At 45.9% G+C, this 20,425-nt stretch overlaps 1 protein-coding gene across 2 annotated transcripts in view; it reads left to right on the top strand.

Annotated features, from left to right (window-relative positions):
- The window catches only part of LOC106592038 (adhesion G protein-coupled receptor B2), a 430,312-nt gene that overhangs the window by 383,194 nt on the left and 26,693 nt on the right, over positions 1-20,425 (top strand). For both annotated transcript variants that reach the window (XM_045694923.1, XM_045694922.1), the window contains 3 exons: positions 12,139-12,240; positions 14,227-14,326; positions 15,608-15,679. In XM_045694923.1, the coding sequence (XP_045550879.1) occupies positions 12,139-12,240; positions 14,227-14,326; positions 15,608-15,679 (274 nt within the window). The remainder of the gene's footprint in view (positions 1-12,138; positions 12,241-14,226; positions 14,327-15,607; positions 15,680-20,425) is intronic.

Below are 20,425 nucleotides of genomic sequence, written 5' to 3'. Positions count from 1 at the left end.
TTATGAGCCCAAGCCCCCAAAAAACTTCAATTAAAATTGATGATTGTGCCTTATACAGTGCATAGTCTAACGCATATTACGCATGGCAGAAAAACATCAAACACAACTGATGTAAAATGTCTTTGACACATCATTGGTTTAGCCTACACTACCAGTCAGAAGTTTTAGAACACCAACTCATTCAAGGGTTTTCCTTTATTTTGACTATTTTCTACATTGTAGAATAATAGTGAAGACATCAAGACTATGAAATAACACTTATGGAATCATGTAGTAACCCAAAAAGTGTTAATTCAACAAATATGTTTTATATTTGAGATTCTTCAAATAGTCACCATTTGCCTTAAAATCTGTTTTGTGGTGAAAACATGTTACTATCGATGTTTCGGAACAGATTTCACTTGTTGGGTAGCTACAGAGGAACAGGGTTGGAGAGCCCCTGGCATACAGGGTTTGGGGAGAATATCACCTGTCATGCAGGGAGAGCATGCACCTCAAACAGTGGTTGATGCAAGGGGTGAATTAACTGTTATATTTATTTCTCAGCTGCTCATATTAAGTACAGCTCCGCTGTAAAAACAAAGTGCCTACCAGGCATCATTGAAAAACGGACCGGCGGGAAAGCGCGCAGCCTCCATGTCTTTTTTTCCCCTGCCCCCCCCCTGATTTTACATATTAGTAAAGACAAGATTACATTTTGAATAGTCTGATGTGTGAAAATACTTGATGAGAGAACAGCTGTGCAGCCTTAGGGAAGGAATAGTGCACAAGCTTTTATTTACTACTTTCTCAAATCAATAGGCTATAGTGATATCATGCAGCCCATATACGTTTTCATTTCTAAAACATTAAGGTTTGTATCATTCACAACTAAAGTTGCCAAACAACTCTAAATCTAGCATATAGGACCTGTTTCAAATGATCACTTTTTTCTCAACATAGCCACTTCATAATGAGAAATGAGAAAAACATCCTTTCTATTTTATTGAGTTAAGATATTTACATTTACATTTACGTAATTTAGCAGACGCTCTTCTCCAGAGCGACTTACAAATTGGTGCATTCACCTTATGATATCCAGTGGAACAACCACTTTACAATAGTACATCTATATATTTTTGGGGGGGGAGGGTGGGGGGGGGTTAGAAGGATTACTTAATCTTATCCCAGGTATTCCTTAAAGAGGTGGGGTTTCAGGTGTCTCCGGAAGGTGGTGATTGACTCCGCTGTCCTGGCATCGTGAGGGAGCTTGTTCCACCACTGGGGTGCCAGAGCAGCGAACAGTTTTGACACCATTCATGGACCATCTACTCACACCAACAGACATCATTCATGGCCCATCTACTCACACCAACAGACACCATTCATGGACCATCTACTCACACCAACAGACACCATTCATGGACCATCTACTCACACCAACAGACACCATTCATGGACCACCTACTCACACCAACAGACACCATTCATGGACATCTACTCACACCAACAGACACCATTCATGGACCATCTACTAACCAACAGACACCATTCATGGACCATCTACTAACCAACAGACACCATTCATGGACATCTACTCACACCAACAGACACCATTCAAGGACCATCTACTCACCAACAGACACCATTCATGGACATCTACTCACACCAACAGACACCATTCATGGACCATTAACTCACACCAACAGACACCATTCATGGACATCTACTCACACCAACAGACACCATTCATGGACCATCTACTCACACCAACAGACACCATTCATGGACCATCTACTCACCAACAGACACCATTCATGGACATCTACTCACACCAACAGACACCATTCATGGACCATCTACTCACACCAACAGACACCATTCATGGACCATCTACTCACCAACAGACACCATTCATGGACATCTACTCACACCAACAGACACCATTCATGGACATCTACTCACACAAACAGACACCATTCATGGACATCTACTCACACCAACAGACACCATCCATGGACATCTACTCACACCAACAGACACCATTCATGGACCATCTACTCACACCAACAGACACCATTCATGGACATCTAGTCACACCAACAGACACCATTCATGGACCATCTACTCACACCAACAGACACCATTCATGGACCATCTACTCACACCAACAGACACCATTCATGGACCATCTACTCACACCAACAGACACCATTCATGGACCATCTACTCACCAACAGACACCATTCATGGACCATCTACTCACACCAACAGACACCATTCATGGACCATCTACTCACCAACAGACACCATTCATGGACCATCTACTCACACCAACAGACACCATTCATGGACCATCTACTCACCCCAACAGACACCATTCATGGACCATCTACTCACACCAACAGACACCATTCATGGACCATCTACTCACACCAACAGACACCATTCATGGACCATCTACTCACACCAACAGACACCATTCATGGACCATCTACTCACACCAACAGACACCATTCATGGACCATCTACTCACACCAACAGACACCATTCATGGACCATCTACTAACCAACAGACACCATTCATGGCCCATCTACTCACACCAACAGACACCATTCATGGATCATCTACTCACACCAACAGACACCATTCCTGGACCATCTACTCACACCAACAGACACCATTCATGGACCATCTACTCACCAACAGACACCATTCATGGACATCTACTCACACCAACAGACACCATTCATGGACCATCTACTCACACCAACAGACACCATTCATGGACCATCTACTCACCAACAGACACCATTCATGGACATCTACTCACACCAACAGACACCATTCATGGACCATCTACTCACACCAACAGACACCATTCATGGACCATCTACTAACCACAGACACCATTCATGGACCATCTACTAACCAACAGACACCATTCATGGACCATCTACTCACACCAACAGACACAATTCATGGACCATCTACTCACCAACAGACACCATTCATGGACATCCACTCACACCAACAGACACCATTCATGGACCATCTACTCACACCAACAGACACCATTCATGGACCATCTACTCACCTAGAGACACCATTCATGGACATCTACTCACACCAACAGACACCATTCATGGACCATCTACTCACACCAACAGACACCATTCATGGACATCTACTCACACCAACAGACACCATTCATGGACCATCTACTCACACCAACAGACACCATTCATGGACCATCTACTCACCAACAGACACCATTCATGGACATCTACTCACACCAACAGACACCATTCATGGACCATCTACTCACACCAACAGACACCATTCATGGACCATCTACTCACCAACAGACACCATTCATGGACATCTACTCACACCAACAGACACCATTCATGGACATCTACTCACACCAACAGTCACCATTCATGGACATCTACTCACACCAACAGACACCATTCATGGACCATCTACTCACACCAACAGACACCATTCATGGACCATCTACTCACACCAACAGACACCATTCATGGACCATCTACTCACCAACAGACACCATTCATGGACCATCTACTCACACCAACAGACACCATTCATGGACCATCTACTCACCAACAGACACCATTCATGGACCATCTACTCACACCAACAGACACCATTCATGGACCATCTACTCACACCAACAGACACCGTTCATGGACCATCTACTCACACCAACAGACACCATTCATGGACCATCTACTCACACCAACAGACACCATTCATGGACCATCTACTCACACCAACAGACACCATTCATGGACCATCTACTCACACCAACAGACACCATTCATGGACCATCTACTCACCAACAGACACCATTCATGGACCATCTACTCACACCAACAGACACCATTCATGGACCATCTACTCACCAACAGACACCATTCATGGACCATCTACTCACACCAACAGACACCATTCATGGACCATCTACTCACACCAACAGACACCGTTCATGGACCATCTACTCACACCAACAGACACCATTCATGGACCATCTACTCACCCCAACAGACACCATTCATGGACCATCTACTCACACCAACAGACACCATTCATGGACCATCTACTCACCAACAGACACCATTCATGGACCATCAACTCACACCAACAGACACCATTCATGGACCATCTACTCACACCAACAGACACCATTCATGGACCATCTACTAACCAACAGACACCATTCATGGCCCATCTACTCACACCAACAGACACCATTCATGGACCATCTACTCACACCAACAGACACCATTCATGGACCATCTACTCACACCAACAGACACCATTCATGGACCATCTACTCACCAACAGACACCATTCATGGACATCTACTCACACCAACAGACACCATTCATGGACCATCTTCTCACACCAACATACACCATTCATGGACCATCTACTCACCAACAGACACCATTCATGGACATCTACTCACACCAACAGACACCATTCATGGACATCTACTCACACCAACAGACACCATTCATGGACATCTACTCACACCAACAGACACCATTCATGGACATCTACTCACACCAACAGACACCATTCATGGACCATCTACTCACACCAACAGACACCATTCATGGACATCTACTCACACCAACAGACACCATTCATGGACCATCTACTCACACCAACAGACACCATTCATGGACCATCTACTCACACCAACAGACACCATTCATGGACCATCTACTCACACCAACAGACACCATTCATGGACCATCTACTCACCAACAGACACCATTCATGGACCATCTACTCACCAACAGACACCATTCATGGACCATCTACTCACACCAACAGACACCATTCATGGACCATCTACTCACACCAACAGACACCATTCATGGACCATCTACTAACCAACAGACACCATTCATGGCCCATCTACTCACACCAACAGACACCATTCATGGACCATCTACTCACACCAACAGACACCATTCATGGACCACCTACTCACACCAACAGACACCATTCATGGACATCTACTCACACCAACAGACACCATTCATGGACCATCTACTAACCAACAGACACCATTCATGGACCATCTACTAACCAACAGACACCATTCATGGACATCTACTCACACCAACAGACACCATTCATGGACCATCTACTCACCAACAGACAGCATTCATGGACATCTACTCTCACCAACAGACACCATTCATGGACCATTAACTCACACCAACAGACACCATTCATGGACATCTACTCACACCAACAGACACCATTCATGGACCATCTACTCACACCAACAGACACCATTCATGGACCATCTACTCACCAACAGACACAATTCATGGACATCTACTCACACCAACAGACACCATTCATGGACCATCTACTCACACCAACAGACACCATTCATGGACCATCTACTAACCAACAGACACCATTCATGGCCCATCTACTCACACCAACAGACACCATTCATGGACCATCTACTCACACCAACAGACACCATTCATGGACCATCTACTCACACCAACAGACACCATTCATGGACCATCTACTCACCAACAGACACCATTCATGGACATCTACTCACACCAACAGACACCATTCATGGACCATCTTCTCACACCAACATACACCATTCATGGACCATCTACTCACCAACAGACACCATTCATGGACATCTACTCACACCAACAGACATCATTCATGGACATCTACTCACACCAACATACACCATTCATGGACATCTACTCACACCAACAGACACCATTCATGTACATCTACTCACACCAACAGACACCATTCATGGACCATCTACTCACACCAACAGACACCATTCATGGACATCTACTCACACCAACAGACACCATTCATGGACCATCTACTCACACCAACAGACACCATTCATGGACCATCTACTCACACCAACAGACACCATTCATGGACCATCTACTCACACCAACAGACACCCTTCATGGACCATCTACTCACCAACAGACACCATTCATGGACCATCTACTCACCAACAGACACCATTCATGGACCATCTACTCACACCAACAGACACCATTCATGGACCAACTACTCACACCAACAGACACCATTCATGGACCATCTACTAACCAACAGACACCATTCATGGCCCATCTACTCACACCAACAGACACCATTCATGGACCATCTACTCACACCAACAGACACCATTCATGGACCATCTACTCACACCAACAGACACCATTCATGGACCATCTACTCACCAACAGACACCATTCATGGACATCTACTCACACCAACAGACACCATTCATGGACCATCTTCTCACACCAACATACACCATTCATGGACATGTACTCACACCAACAGACACCATTCATGGACATCTACTCACACCAACAGACACCATTCATGGACATCTACTCACACCAACAGACACCATTCATGTACATCTACTCACACCAACAGACACCATTCATGGACCATCTACTCACACCAACAGACACCATTCATGGACATCTACTCACACCAACAGACACCATTCATGGACCATCTACTCACACCAACAGACACCATTCATGGACCATCTACTCACACCAACAGACACCATTCATGGACCATCTACTCACACCAACAGACACCATTCATGGACCATCTAGTCACCAACAGACACCATTCATGGACCATCTACTCACCAACAGACACTATTCATGGCCCATCTACTCACACCAACAGACACCATTCATGGACCATCTACTCACACCAACAGACACCATTCATGGACCATCTACTCACACCAACAGACACCATTCATGGACATCTACTCACACCAACAGACACCATTCATGGACCATCTACTTAAAAACATTTTTTGTGTTTTTATTATTATTTTTTGTGTTTTTATTTCACCTTTATTTAACTAGGCAAGTCAGTCAAGAACAAATTCTTATTTTACAATGATGGCCTACACCGGCCAAACCCTCCCCTAACCCGGATGACACTTGGCCAATTGTGTGCCGCCTTATGGGACCCCCGATCATGGCCGGCGGTGATACAGCCCGGGAACGAACCAGGGTCTGTAGTGATGCCTCTAGCACTGAGATGCAGTGCCTTAGTCCGCTGCGCCACTCTGAAGCAAAATTATGTGGTTGTTCCAGCCATAGTTGTTTTAGTGATTCTATGTCTATGGATCCAGGCTTTTTACGCTTAGAAGAGATCTGATGGAGAAAGAGGAGTCTCACAAACAAGCAGACACACAAAGAGAGACACACGTACGCTTGTATGCATTGAACTCTCTTTCAAATAACCCTGAACACACACAAACACCGATAGGCAGCAGCTGTATCCATTTAACTCGCCACATATGTTAATGAGCGAGCGAAGAGGCTTTTTACAACAGGAGCAGACGACCCTTCATGACCTTTTATTGGATCTAGACCAAGGCCTTGTGTTCCACTGTATAAACACTCCCACACATGTTTCCATTTACCATGCATTGTAGAGACTCAAACGTCAAGGGGTGTCAACATCAATGGCATAAATACCACTCTGTCTACTTACAGGCATTGAATTAAGATAGATCTAGTAGCTACTGTTGAATTTGCTTCTGGGATGAAATGATTGACAAAGAATTGTGATAATGTTTAGGGATATATAATGTGTAGAGAATATAGAAATAGACTGAGGTCATGCTCCACGCATACCGTTTCCATATGATTCATTAACATAATATAGTCTCACATGTACACACACACACACACACACACACACACACACACACACACACACACACACACACACACACACACACACACACACACACACACACACACACACACACACACACTTTATTTGAATCTGCAAATCATACATACACACACGCACACACTCACACGCACACACACACACCGATACACTCCCACAGTACAGTAGAGAGGTTTCTTCTGTTCCCTGGTCTGTAATTCCATCAGCAGTGATTTGCATTGGTATTCATCCAAAGATTGGCGATTTCAATGAGCACAGTTATATGCAGTCAAATTCATTTAATAGTTTATGATTAAAACATTTAAAAGATTTGCAAGAAGAATGATTTCCCTAATAATTCTGTTGACCTGGAAACATCTGAAATCAGGCTACCTGACGGGACTACACCTAAATGCAGAAAATTGCCAACCAATATAAATGTTCTACCATAGCAACCATGTTATTACTGCGAAGCCTATTTGATTCTGAGTTCGGACATATATAGAGTTGAATGTACTTTTGTTTTTGCTCACTTCACTCATGCAATCAGATGGAGGTTTGAACATGTTTATGTCCTAATAATCTTAATAATTCTAAAGATCAGAAAACTGGGTGTTTTAATTGGCGAGTGCTTACTTCCATTTTGACCTTACTCTGATTAGCAGAGTAAGGTGTTTACTCGGCCTGCTGTCATAATCAGTTTAATATCAAATGATTAGTGGACATGTAAACATACTCAATATCCTCCCAGCCAAATCCATGCTTTCATTTCTCTCTTCTCTTGATCTCTCTCTTCTCTCTCTTCCCTCTATTGTCCTGTGATGACATGATCACTCACAGACATGCACGTCAACACACACTCAATCCCTCCCCCTTGCAAACACTGACCCTATTGGTGGAGTAGGCTTCTACGTAAATGGGCTTCAGAAACAGAGATTGACAGACACACACACACACACACACACACACACACACACACACACACACACACACACACACACACACACACACACACACACACACACACACACACACACACACACACACACACACACACACACACACACACAGAGTCCGTCCATGTTGTCATTAGTGTTAATGCATTTTTATGAAGCTGTGGGGATGTGGATGGCACTAAGGCAATGAGCTGTGCTGGGGGGCTAATGTAGCATAGCCACGCTACGCACTGCCCCATCATTCTGCACTGAGCATTACACACACAAACACACACACACACACACACACACACACACACACACACACACACACACACACACACACACACACACACACACACACACACACACACACACACACACATCACTGTGGCTGGTTTTGGATGTAAGGAGAAGAACCTTAATCTTTGGGAAAGGCGTGCCGCTAGCGGGACACCTCGACAACATCCGGTGAAATTGCAGAGCGCCGAATTCAAACTACAGTACTATAAATATTTAACTTTCATAAAATCACAAGTGTAATACATCAAAATAAAGCTTAACTTCTTGTTAATCCAGCCCCTGTGTCAGATTTCAAAAAGGGTTTACGGCAAAAGCACAACATGCGATTATCTGAGGACAGCGCCCCGCATACAAACACATGAAAAACATACTTCAACCAGGCAGGTGCGACACGAAAGTCAGAAATAACGATATAATAAATGCCTTACCTTTGATGATCTTCTTCAGTTGGCACTCCGAAAGGTCCCAGTTACATCACAAATGGTCCTTTTGTTCGATAATGTCCTTCTTTATATCAATAAAAACTCAGTTTAGCTGGCGCGCTACAGTCAATAATCCACCCAGTTTCCCTCCATCAAAATGCATACAAAATGAATCCCAAACGTTACTAATAAACTTTTCCAAACAAGTCAAACAAGGTTTATAATCAAACCTTAGGTACCCTTATACGTAAATAAACAATAAGACGGAGAATCGTTATTGTCTTTACCGGAGAAAAATACCAAAGAACGCACTCTCATTCACGCGCTTGGAAACACCACAGCCAAAATCGGAGCCACCTAGAAAAACTACAATTTCTGGCTCATTTATCCAAAAACCAGCCTGAAACTCTTTCTAAAGACTGTTGACATCTAGTGGAAGCCCTAGGAACTGCAATCTGGGAGGACTTCGCCTTATAATAAAAGTAATAGCCATTGAAAACAGTGGTAGGCTGAATTTGTTGGGGGGGATGGTTTGTCCTCGGGGTTTCAACCTGCCATATCAGTTCTGTTATACTCACAGACATAATTTTAACAGTCTATCAATTATATGCATATCCTAGCTTCTGGGCCTGAGTAACAAGCAGTTTACTTTGGGCATGCTTTTCATCCGGACGTCAAAATACTGCCCCCTATCCCAAACAAGTTAAGTCAATGAAGTTTGAGGGTTCCAGCTTGAGGGTTCCAATAAGGTTATTCGTCTGTCCCAATAGGGACACCCTTTGAAGAACATTTTTGGTTCCAGCTAGAAGACTTTTTGGTTCCAGGTAGAACCACTTCTATGGAAAGAGTTTTACATGGACCCCAAAAAGGTTATTCTTAGAACCAAAAAGGGTTCTTTAAAAGGTTATCCTAAGGGGACAGCCAAAGAACCCTTTTAGGTTCTAGATAACACCTTTTATCTAAGAGTGTACTTCAGGGTCCAAATCACTGAGTCAGCGCTCACTGAGTCACACACACGCACACACACACGCAAACACACACACAAACACAGCGATATCAATAAAAACACTTACTTCAATGTGCACACCGCTTTCAACACACACATAGAGCATTCAACACAATTACACACACACACACACACACACACACACACACACACACACACACACACACACACACACACACACACACACACACACACACACACACACACACACACACACACACACACACACACACACACACACACACTCTGCCTTAATATCCCACCCTAACACACCCCCAAGCTCTAACTGAGACATGACTACTGTCTGGTTCTAGCAGGCATCACTGGAGCTTATGGCTAGTGACCTAATGAGAGCCCAGACTGGCCAAAAGAAGAAGAGTTGAACAGACTATCTAGACTGTCCCAAACACACACACACTAACACATCATCACTAACAGTTTGTACACTGAAAACATACACACACACACACACTGTGGGAGAGAGACAGTTGATCCTGGCAGTGCCCATCTGTCTCATTGTACATTATTATTAATCCGTGTTAGCCAGACACACTTTATTAGTCTGATTTAAGATTATTCAGCATCCTCTTCTCCCTTTCTTTGTTCACTTTCTCTCACTGCTCCCTCGTTATTTCTCTCTCCCTTCCTCTCTCCCTCTTCCTCTCTCCCTCTTCCTCTCTCTCTCTTCCTCTCTCCCTCTTCCTCTCTTTTTTCCTCTCTCCCTCTTCCTCTCTCCCTCTTCCTCTCTCTCTTCCTCTCTCTTTCGTTTATCTGTCACTGCATTCTGTCATGATCTTTGTATTCTGACTTATTGTCCATTGCTGCTACTTAAGAGGTTTGTTAATTTTTTTTCTTCTTTCTTTTCTCCTTTTCTGTGTCCCTCTCCCTCTCTTTTTGTCCGTGTGTCCATTATGTATGTCCTTCTGTGCTTTTCGCCTTCGTTTGCAACCGCACTGCCCATCCCATCCGCACTGCCCATCCATTCCTCACTCTCATGTGTGTGAATGTGTGTATCTGGTTTGCACCCCATTGCACCCCATTACTTGTTGAATGTGTGTGTTTCTGGGTCTGTGTTTGTCTTTCCCATTTGTGTGTCCATCCTCCCCACCCTCTCCTCCTGTGTGTCCATCCTCCCCATCCTCTCCTCCTGTGTGTCCATCCTCCCCATCCTCTCCTCCTGTGTGTCCGTCCTCCCCATCCTCTCCTCCTGTGTGTGTGTGTCTACCCCACTCTGTGTGTTGTTTCTCTCCCCCTTCCTTGTGCATAACTGACTGCCCCCCACAATACGTGTGTGTCCTCCTCCTCCATCCTGTGTCCTCCTCCTCCATCCTGTGTCCTCCTCCTCCTCCATCCTGTGTCCTCCTCCTCCTCCATCCTGTGTCCTCCTCCTCCTCCATCCTGTGTCCTCCTCCTCCATCCTGTGTCCTCCTCCTCCTCCATCCTGTGTCCTCCTCCTCCTCCATCCTGTGTCCTCCTCCTCCACCATCCTGTGTCCTCCTTCTCCCCCATCCTGTGTCCTCCTCCTCCTCCATCCTGTGTCCTCCTCCATCCTGTGTCCTCCTCCTCTATCCTGTGTCCTCTTCCATCCTGTGTCCTCCTCCTCCATCCTGTGTCCTCCTCCATCCTGTGTCCTCCTCCTCCATCCTGTGTCCTCTTCTATCCTGTGTCCTTCTCTTCCATCCTGTCTGTGTCCTCCTCCTCCATCCTGTCTGTGTCCTAAAGTCCACCGGTTGAGGCGTCGCGTAGCAGACTGCTCCTGAAATGCTCCAAGTGTGGTGTGATCTCAAGTACAGCTCTCTCCAGCTCTACTGCCAGCAACGCCATGTTAGTCAACACATACTCTCACACACCAAAACTTACCCTCACACACCAAAAGATACCCTCACACACCGAGACATACCCTCACACACCGAAAGATATCCTCACACACCGAAACATACCCTCACACACCAAAAGATACCCTCACACACCAAAAGATAGCCCTCACACATCGAAACATACCCTCACACACCAAAACATACCCTCACACACCGAAACATACCCTCACACACCAAAAGATACCCTCACACACCAAAAGATACCCTCACACACCGAAAGATACCCTCACACACCGAAAGATACCCTCACACACCGAAACATACCCTCACACACCAAAAGATACCCTCACACACCAAAAGATACCCTCACACACCGAAAGATACCCTCACACACCAAAAGATACCCTCACACACCGAAAGATACCCTCACACACCAAAAGATACCCTCACACACCGAAACATACCCTCACACACCAAAAGATACCCTCACACACCGAAACATACCCTCACACACCGAAAGATACCCTCACACACCAAAAGATACCCTCACACACCGAAAGATACCCTCACACACCGAAACATACCCTCACACACCAAAAGATACCCTCACACACCAAAAGATACCCTCACACACCGAAACATACCCTCACACACCGAAACATACCCTCACACACCGAAAGATACCCTCACACACCGAAACATACCCTCACACACCGAAACATACCCTCACACACCGAAACATACCCTCACACACCGAAACATACCCTCACACACCGAAAGATACCCTCACACACCGAAAGATACCCTCACACACCGAAAGATACCCTCACACACCAAAAGATACCCTCACACACCGAAAGATACCCTCACACACCGAAAGATACCCTCACACACCGAAAGATACTCTCACACACCGAAACATACACACTCTCTCTTTTTTCCATCTCTTTTTCTCTCCTTCTCCCTCTATCTCTATCTCTCTCAGTATCTCTCTCTCCATACTTCTCTCTCTCTCACTCTCTATCTCTCTCTCTAGACACAAACACATTATCTCTCTCTCACACACACACACACACACACACAGACACACACACACACACACACACACTATCTCATTTACAGCTGTCAGTTACTTGTCTCTCACCTGGTCGTGTTCTGCATCGATCACACAGTCTGGAGGTCACTGTGGCTTTCAGTATGCCTGAACACACAGCTGATGTGTGTGTCACTGTGGGTGCGCCTGCATACGTGTGTGTGTCACTGTGGGTGCGCCTGCATACGTGTGTGTGTCACTGTGGGTGCGCCTGCATACGTGTGTGTGTCACTGTGGGTGCGCCTGCATACGTGTGTGTGTGTGAGCGTGTGCATGTGTTATGAGAGTGTCGCCGTCCCAGATGCTAAAGTTTGAAGTACTCTCCCTCCTCCCCTCTCCCCCTTCTCTCCCCCGTCTCTCCCCCGTCTCTCCCTCCTCCCCTCTCCCCCTTCTCTCCCCCGTCTCTCCCTCCTCCCCTCTCCCCCTTCTCTCCCTCCTACCCTCTCCCCCTTCTCTACCTCCTACCCTCTCCCCCTTCTCTCCCTCCTACCCTCTCCCCCTTCTCTACCTCCTCCCTTCTCCCCTTCTCCGCATTCTCTCTTTCCTCCCCTCTCCCCCTTCTATCCCTCCTCCCCTCTCCCCATTCTCTCCCTCCTCCCCTCTCCCCTCTCCCCCTTATCTCCCTTCTCCCCTCTCCCCTTCTCTCCCTTCTCCCCTTCCTCTCCCCCTTCTCTCCCTCCTCCCCTCTCCCCTCTCCCCCTTATCTCCCTTCTCCCCTCTCCCCCTTCTCTCCCTTCTCCCCTTCCTCTCCCCCTTCTCTCCCTCCTCCCCTCTCCCCTCTCCCTTCTTCCTTATCCCCTCTCCCCCTTCTCTCCCTCCTCCCCTCTGCCCCTTCTCTCCCTCCTCCCCTCTTCCCCTCCTCTACCCCTCCTCTCACCTCTTGTCTTTCTTCTCTCTCAGGGCATCTCTCTGGAGTTCCTGTGTAGTTCTCCCTCTGCTTGCTCTGACCTGGATGTCTGCTGTGTTGGCCATCACCGACCGCCGCTCCACACTATTCCAGGTACACTTTGCTGTCTTCACACTTACACACACCTGCATACACAAATCTGCTCACATGTATCCAAGCTTGTATAACAATGTACTGTATACACTCTTTCAAACTCATTAAACTTTGCATGCACTCATACACACACTGATACACACACTGATACACACACTCATACACACACACTGATACACACACTGATACACACTCTGATACACACACTGATATACACTGATACACGCACTGATACACGCACTCATACACACACTGATACACACACTGATACACACACTGATACACACACTCATACACACACTCATACACACACACTGATACACACACTGATACACACAGATACACACACTCATACACACACTCATACACACACTGATACACACACTGATACACACTCTGATACACACACTCATAAACCAACCAGCTCTCACAGTCTCACGTCAGAATTAGACGTTCATCCATGTTTCTTAAATGTCAAATTTCAAAGGTGTTCTAAAACTCACATTTCAAAGTGTTTAAGGTTAAGTTTAGGCATTAACTCAGAATTTCTAAGGATAGTGTTTAGGTTTCGGAAAGGCTTTAAACAAAAATCTGAAAAACAACTTTCTATTCTTGGATTAGACCATACAACCTTTTGCACCAGAGGCAGATGCTTAGACAGATACTTCCAACTATCCATCATCCCTGTCCACAGCACCCTAGCAAAACCCAAACCTACTTGTAGCTAACAGCGCTCACGGTTGCCACCAGTTGCCCGATCTCCATGTCATCTCCTGACATCCTCACTCTAATACTGACTTGTATCACAGTGTCCTGGCTGCATACACACTCTCATACACACACGGATACACACACTCTCTCTCTATCTCTCTGTCACTGTCTCTCTCTCTCTTTCTAGCTCTTTCTCTCTCTCTATCTCGCTCTCTCCCTGTCTCTCTCTCTCTCTCTCTCCATTTCTCTCTCTGTCTCTCTCTGCTTCTGTCTCTCTCTCGTGGTCTCGCTCTCACTGTCTCTCTCTGCTTCTGTCTCTCTCTCGCTGTCTCTCTCTTTCTAGCTCTCTCTCTCTCTCTCTCCTCATCTCTCTCTCTCTCTCCGTCTCTCTCTCTCTCTCTCTCTCTCCAGTTCTCTCTCTGTCTCTCTCTGCTTCTGTCTCTCTCTCGCTGTCTCTCTCTCTGTCTCCCTCTCTGTCTCCCTCTCTGTCTCTCTGTCTGTCTCTCTCTATCTCTCTGTCTCTGACTCTCTCTTTCTATGGTAACTGACAGCCGTTCTGCTCTCTTTCAGGTTCTGTTTGCTGTCTTTGACTCTGTCCAGGGTTTTGTCATCATTACTGTCCACTGTGCCATGCGCCGCGAGGTTAGTGTGTGTCTGTGTGTGTCTGCATTTACATTTACATTTTAGTCATTTAGCAGACGCTCTTATCCAGAGCGACTTACAAATTGGTGCATTCACCTATAATATCCAGTGGAACAACCACTTTACAATAGTGCATCTAAATCTTTTAAGGGGGGGGTTAGAAGGATTACTTTATCCTATCCCAGGTATTCCTTGAAGAGGTGGGGTTTCAGGTGTCTCCGGAAGGTGGTGATTGACTCCGCTGTCCTGGCGTCGTGAGGGAGCTTGTTCCACCATTGGGGTGCCAGAGCAGCGAACAGTTTTGACTGGTCTGAGTGTGTCTGTGTGTGTCTGTGTGTGTCTGAGTGTGTCTGAGTGTGTCTGAGTGTGTCTGTGTGTGTCTGTGTGTGTCTGAGTGTGTCTGTGTGTGTCTGTGTGTGTCTGTGTGTGTCTGAGTGTTTCTGTGTGTGTCTGAGTGTGTCTGAGTGTGTCTGTGTGTGTCTGTGTGTGTCTGAGTGTGTCTGTGTGTGTCTGTGTGTGTCTGAGTGTGTCTGAGTGTGTCTGTGTGTGTCTGTGTGTGTCTGTGTGTTTCTGTATGTGGGTATATGAAGAACGTCTATTTAATTCCTGAATTGAAACCCAAACCCTGCTACAGGTGGTCTAGTTTTCAACGTGACTTTCTCCTACTGAAGCTTACCGTACCAGCTAGCTAGATAGACAGAGGTTCAGCTCAGACATGGGAAGGATTACTCTGCTTCAGCCTGTATTAATATAATAGAGTATTGTCCAGATGATCCAGGGCTCCTATAAAGAGATTAGTAAGACACTGTATGAATTAAGACGATAAATCCCCAGTCGAATGCCCTCACTGTCCATTCTCAGCAGACACACAGAGTCTCAATGGAGACGAAATACCCATTTACCAGGCACACACACACACACACACACACACACACACACACACACACACACACACACACACACACACACACACACACACACACACACACACACACACACACACACACACACACACACACATGCAGCAATCTCTATTGCACTCCATACTGCCCTTTCCCACCTGGACAAAAGGAACACCTATGTGAGAATGCTGTTCATTGACTACAGCTCAGCGTTCAACACCAAAGTGCCGACAAAGCACATCACTAAGCTAAGGACCCTGGGACTAAACACCTCCCTCTGCAACTGGATCCTGGACTTCCTGACGAGCCGCCCCCAGGTGGTAAGGGTAGGCAACAACACATCTGCTTCTCTGATCCTCAACATCGGTTCCCCTCAGGGGTGCGTGCTTAGTCCCCTCCTGTACTCCCTGTTCACCCACGACTGCGTGGCCAAACACAACTCCAACACCATCATTAAGTTTGCTGATAACACAGCAGTGGTAGGCCTGATTACCGACAACGATGATACACCCTATAGGGAGGAGGTCAAAGACCTGTCAGTGTGGTGCCAGGACAACAACCTCTCCCTCAATGTGATCAAGACAAAGGAGATGATAGTGGACTACAGGAAAAGGAGGACCAAACAGGCCCCAATTAACATCAACCGGACTGAAGTGGAGCGGGTCGAGAGTTTCAAGTTCCTTGGTGTCCACATCACCAACAAGCTATCACGGTCCATACACACCCAGACAGTCGTGAAGAGGGCACGACAGCACATTTCCCCCTCAACATTTGACATGGGTCCCCAGCTACACCATTGAGAGCATCGTGACTGGTTGCATCACCGTCTGGTATGGCAACTGCTCGGAATCTGACCGTAAGGCGCTACAGAGGGTAGTGCGAACGGCCCAGTATATCACTGGGGCCAAGCTTCCTGCCATCAGGACCTCTATACCAGGTGGTGTCAGAGGAAGGCCCATAAAATTATCAAAGACCCCAGCCACCCAAGTCATAGACTGTTCTCTCTGCTTCCGCATGACAAGTGGTACTGGAACGCCAAGTCTAGGACCAACAGGCTCCTTAACAGCTTCTACCCCCAAGCCATAAGACTGCTGAACAATTAATCAGATGGCTACACGGACTATTTACATTGATCCCCCTCCTTTGTTTTACACTTCTACTACTCACTGTTTATTATCTATGCATAGTCCCTTTACCCCTACCTATATGTACAAATTACCTCGACTAACCTGTACCCCTGTACATTGACTCAGTACCGGATTCTACTGTGTTACTTTTAATTCAGGAAATATTTTCTTAACTCTATTTCTTGAACTGCACTGTTGGTTAAGGGCTTGTAAGTAAGCATTTCACGGTAAGGTCTACACCTGCTGTATTCGGCGCATGAGACAAACACACATGCACACACACATGCTTGCATACACACACACATGCATACACACATACACACACACACACACACACACACACACACACACACACACACACACACACACACACACACACACACACACACACACACACACACACACGCCCCCCTAGTGTGCACAAATATCAGACAAACCACAATGCATTGGGGTTTGATCCATTCCGTGCCTACACAACTTCTCTCTGTCGCTCCCCCCGATATGATATACATCACTTCATTGTTTATTGAGTAAACATATAGTTGAACATTAATGGACAAAAACTTTAAGACATACATATATGTTAAACCAATATCACAAAAGCGTAGGATTAGAGTTGCCCAAATCCAGGAATTATTTGAGTAAATCTGAAAATCTCTGTCAGGAACTGAACATAATCCCTAATAGCTGCAGCACAACGAGCAAGCAGATGATGGTGTCTCTGGGATGGAGAGAGATGTGGAGAGGAGAAGAAGGAGAGGAAAGGGGGATGAGAGACTGTGTGAAGAAGTAGCAGAGAGGAATAGAGGGACAGAGGCTGAGGGAGGATGGGATTGAAACAACATAGAGTTCATGGATCTATAGAGAGGGTGTGTTGCAGAGTGACACGATGTGTGTATGAGAACGAGGGAGGGTGGGAGGATGGGAGGGAGGGAGGGTGGGAGGGAGGGAGGGAGGGTGGGAGGGAGGGAGGAAGGAAGGAAGGAAGGAAGGAAGGAAGGAAGGAAGGAAGGAAGGAAGGAAGGAAGGAAGGAAGGAAGGAAGGAAGGAAGAAAGAAAGAAAGAAAGAAAGAAAGAAAGAAAGAAAGAAAGAAAGAAAGAAAGAAAGAAAGAAAGAAAGAAAGAAAGAAAGGAAGGAAGGAAGGAAGGAAGGAAGGAAGGAAAAAGAGGGAGGTAAGGTCTGTGGAGTTCTGTGGAAAATAATTTACCCGATAGGGAGTTAGAGAACATGGACGGATGTATAGAAAATGTGATTAGCAGGAAGAGGGGAGGGAGAGAGATGGATCGAGAAATTAGCAAAGGAACATGGATGTATGTATGAAAATAATGATTGTAGCAGAGAGGAAGGGAGTGAGACAAAAAGAGGGAGGAAGGGTGAGGGGAGAAATAAAGAAAGGGCAAGAAAAGGAGAAAGGGTTAATGAATAACACAAAGGGAGAACATTTAGAACATTTGGGGGAAGGAAAGTGTGAAGATCGGGAGAAAGACAAATGTAGAGGGAGAGAGAAGGAGGGAGAGAGAGAATGTGAGCGAGGGAGGGTGAGGGAGCGAGTATAGATCCATAGGAAACCCATTTGACTTTGAAATGAGAAGTACGCAGCCATCAGAGTGCCAACTCACCCAGCAGGGGATGAGGAAAGCAGAGTTAACATAGAGAGGATGGAGAGAGAGAAAGAAATACAGAGAGAGTGAGATAGATGGAAAGAGAGAGATGAGAGAGAAAGAAATAGAAAGATGCAGAGAGCGAGGGAAGGAGATAGACGGAGAGAGAGCGAGAGAGAGAGAGAGATGGAATGAGCGGCGATACTCCAGTGAATGCACTATTCATCTGACACGGGCTCTGCTCTGATCCAATATGCAGTCTCTCTCTCTCTCTCTCTCTCTCTCTCTCACACACACACACACCGAACACCCGCTGTGAATGAAGATGGCTTTTCTTTGGCGCTGCGGCTCACTTCAGTGTTCTGTTCTCAGATTCCGCTCATAGGGTGGTAATTTGTTGTCCTACTCAGCCACTCAGATGAAAGTCAGTCATTTGTATGCTCAGGTGAAGATATGGTTGTCTTGATATCCTGGAGGGATGAAAGGACACAGATTACATATTAGTAGGGTTTATTGAGTCAGACACAACAACCACACAAAATCAAACTGAATTAAGGTGCATTTAAAATAGCAACACACTTTACAGTAAAATAATCTAAATGAAGGAGATAAAACAATAAGTGAATGCATATATGGTCATATACACGTTTTGTAAGTGTAGTCTCAGTGTGTCAGTGTAGTCTCAGTGTGTCAGTATAGTCTCAGTGTGTCAGTGTAGTCTCAGTGTGTCAGTGTAGTCTCAGTGTGTCAGTATAGTCTCAGTGTGTCAGTGTAGTCTCAGTGTGTCAGTGTAGTCTCAGTGTGTCAGTGTAGTCTCAGTGTGTCAGTGTAGTCTCAGTGTGTCAGTGTAGTCTCAGTATGTCAGTGTAGTCTCAGTGTGTCAGTATAGTCTCAGTGTGTCTGTGTAGTCTCAGTGTGTCTGTGTAGTCTCAGTGTGTCGGTGTAGTCTCAGTGTGTCAGTGTAGTCTCAGTGTGTCAGTATAATCTCAGTGTGTCAGTCTAGTCTCAGTGTGTCAGTGTAGTTTCAGTGTGTCAGTGTAGTCTCAGTGTGTCAGTGTAGTCTCAGTGTGTCAGTGTAGTCTCAGTGTGTCAGTATAGTCTCAGTGTGTCAGTGT

Source organism: Salmo salar, chromosome ssa14 (genome assembly GCF_905237065.1).
Source record: "Salmo salar chromosome ssa14, Ssal_v3.1, whole genome shotgun sequence".
Classification (NCBI taxonomy): domain Eukaryota; kingdom Metazoa; phylum Chordata; class Actinopteri; order Salmoniformes; family Salmonidae; genus Salmo; species Salmo salar.
The sequence above is the reverse complement of the archived record's forward strand: the minus strand, read 5'-3'. Positions and strand labels throughout refer to the sequence as shown.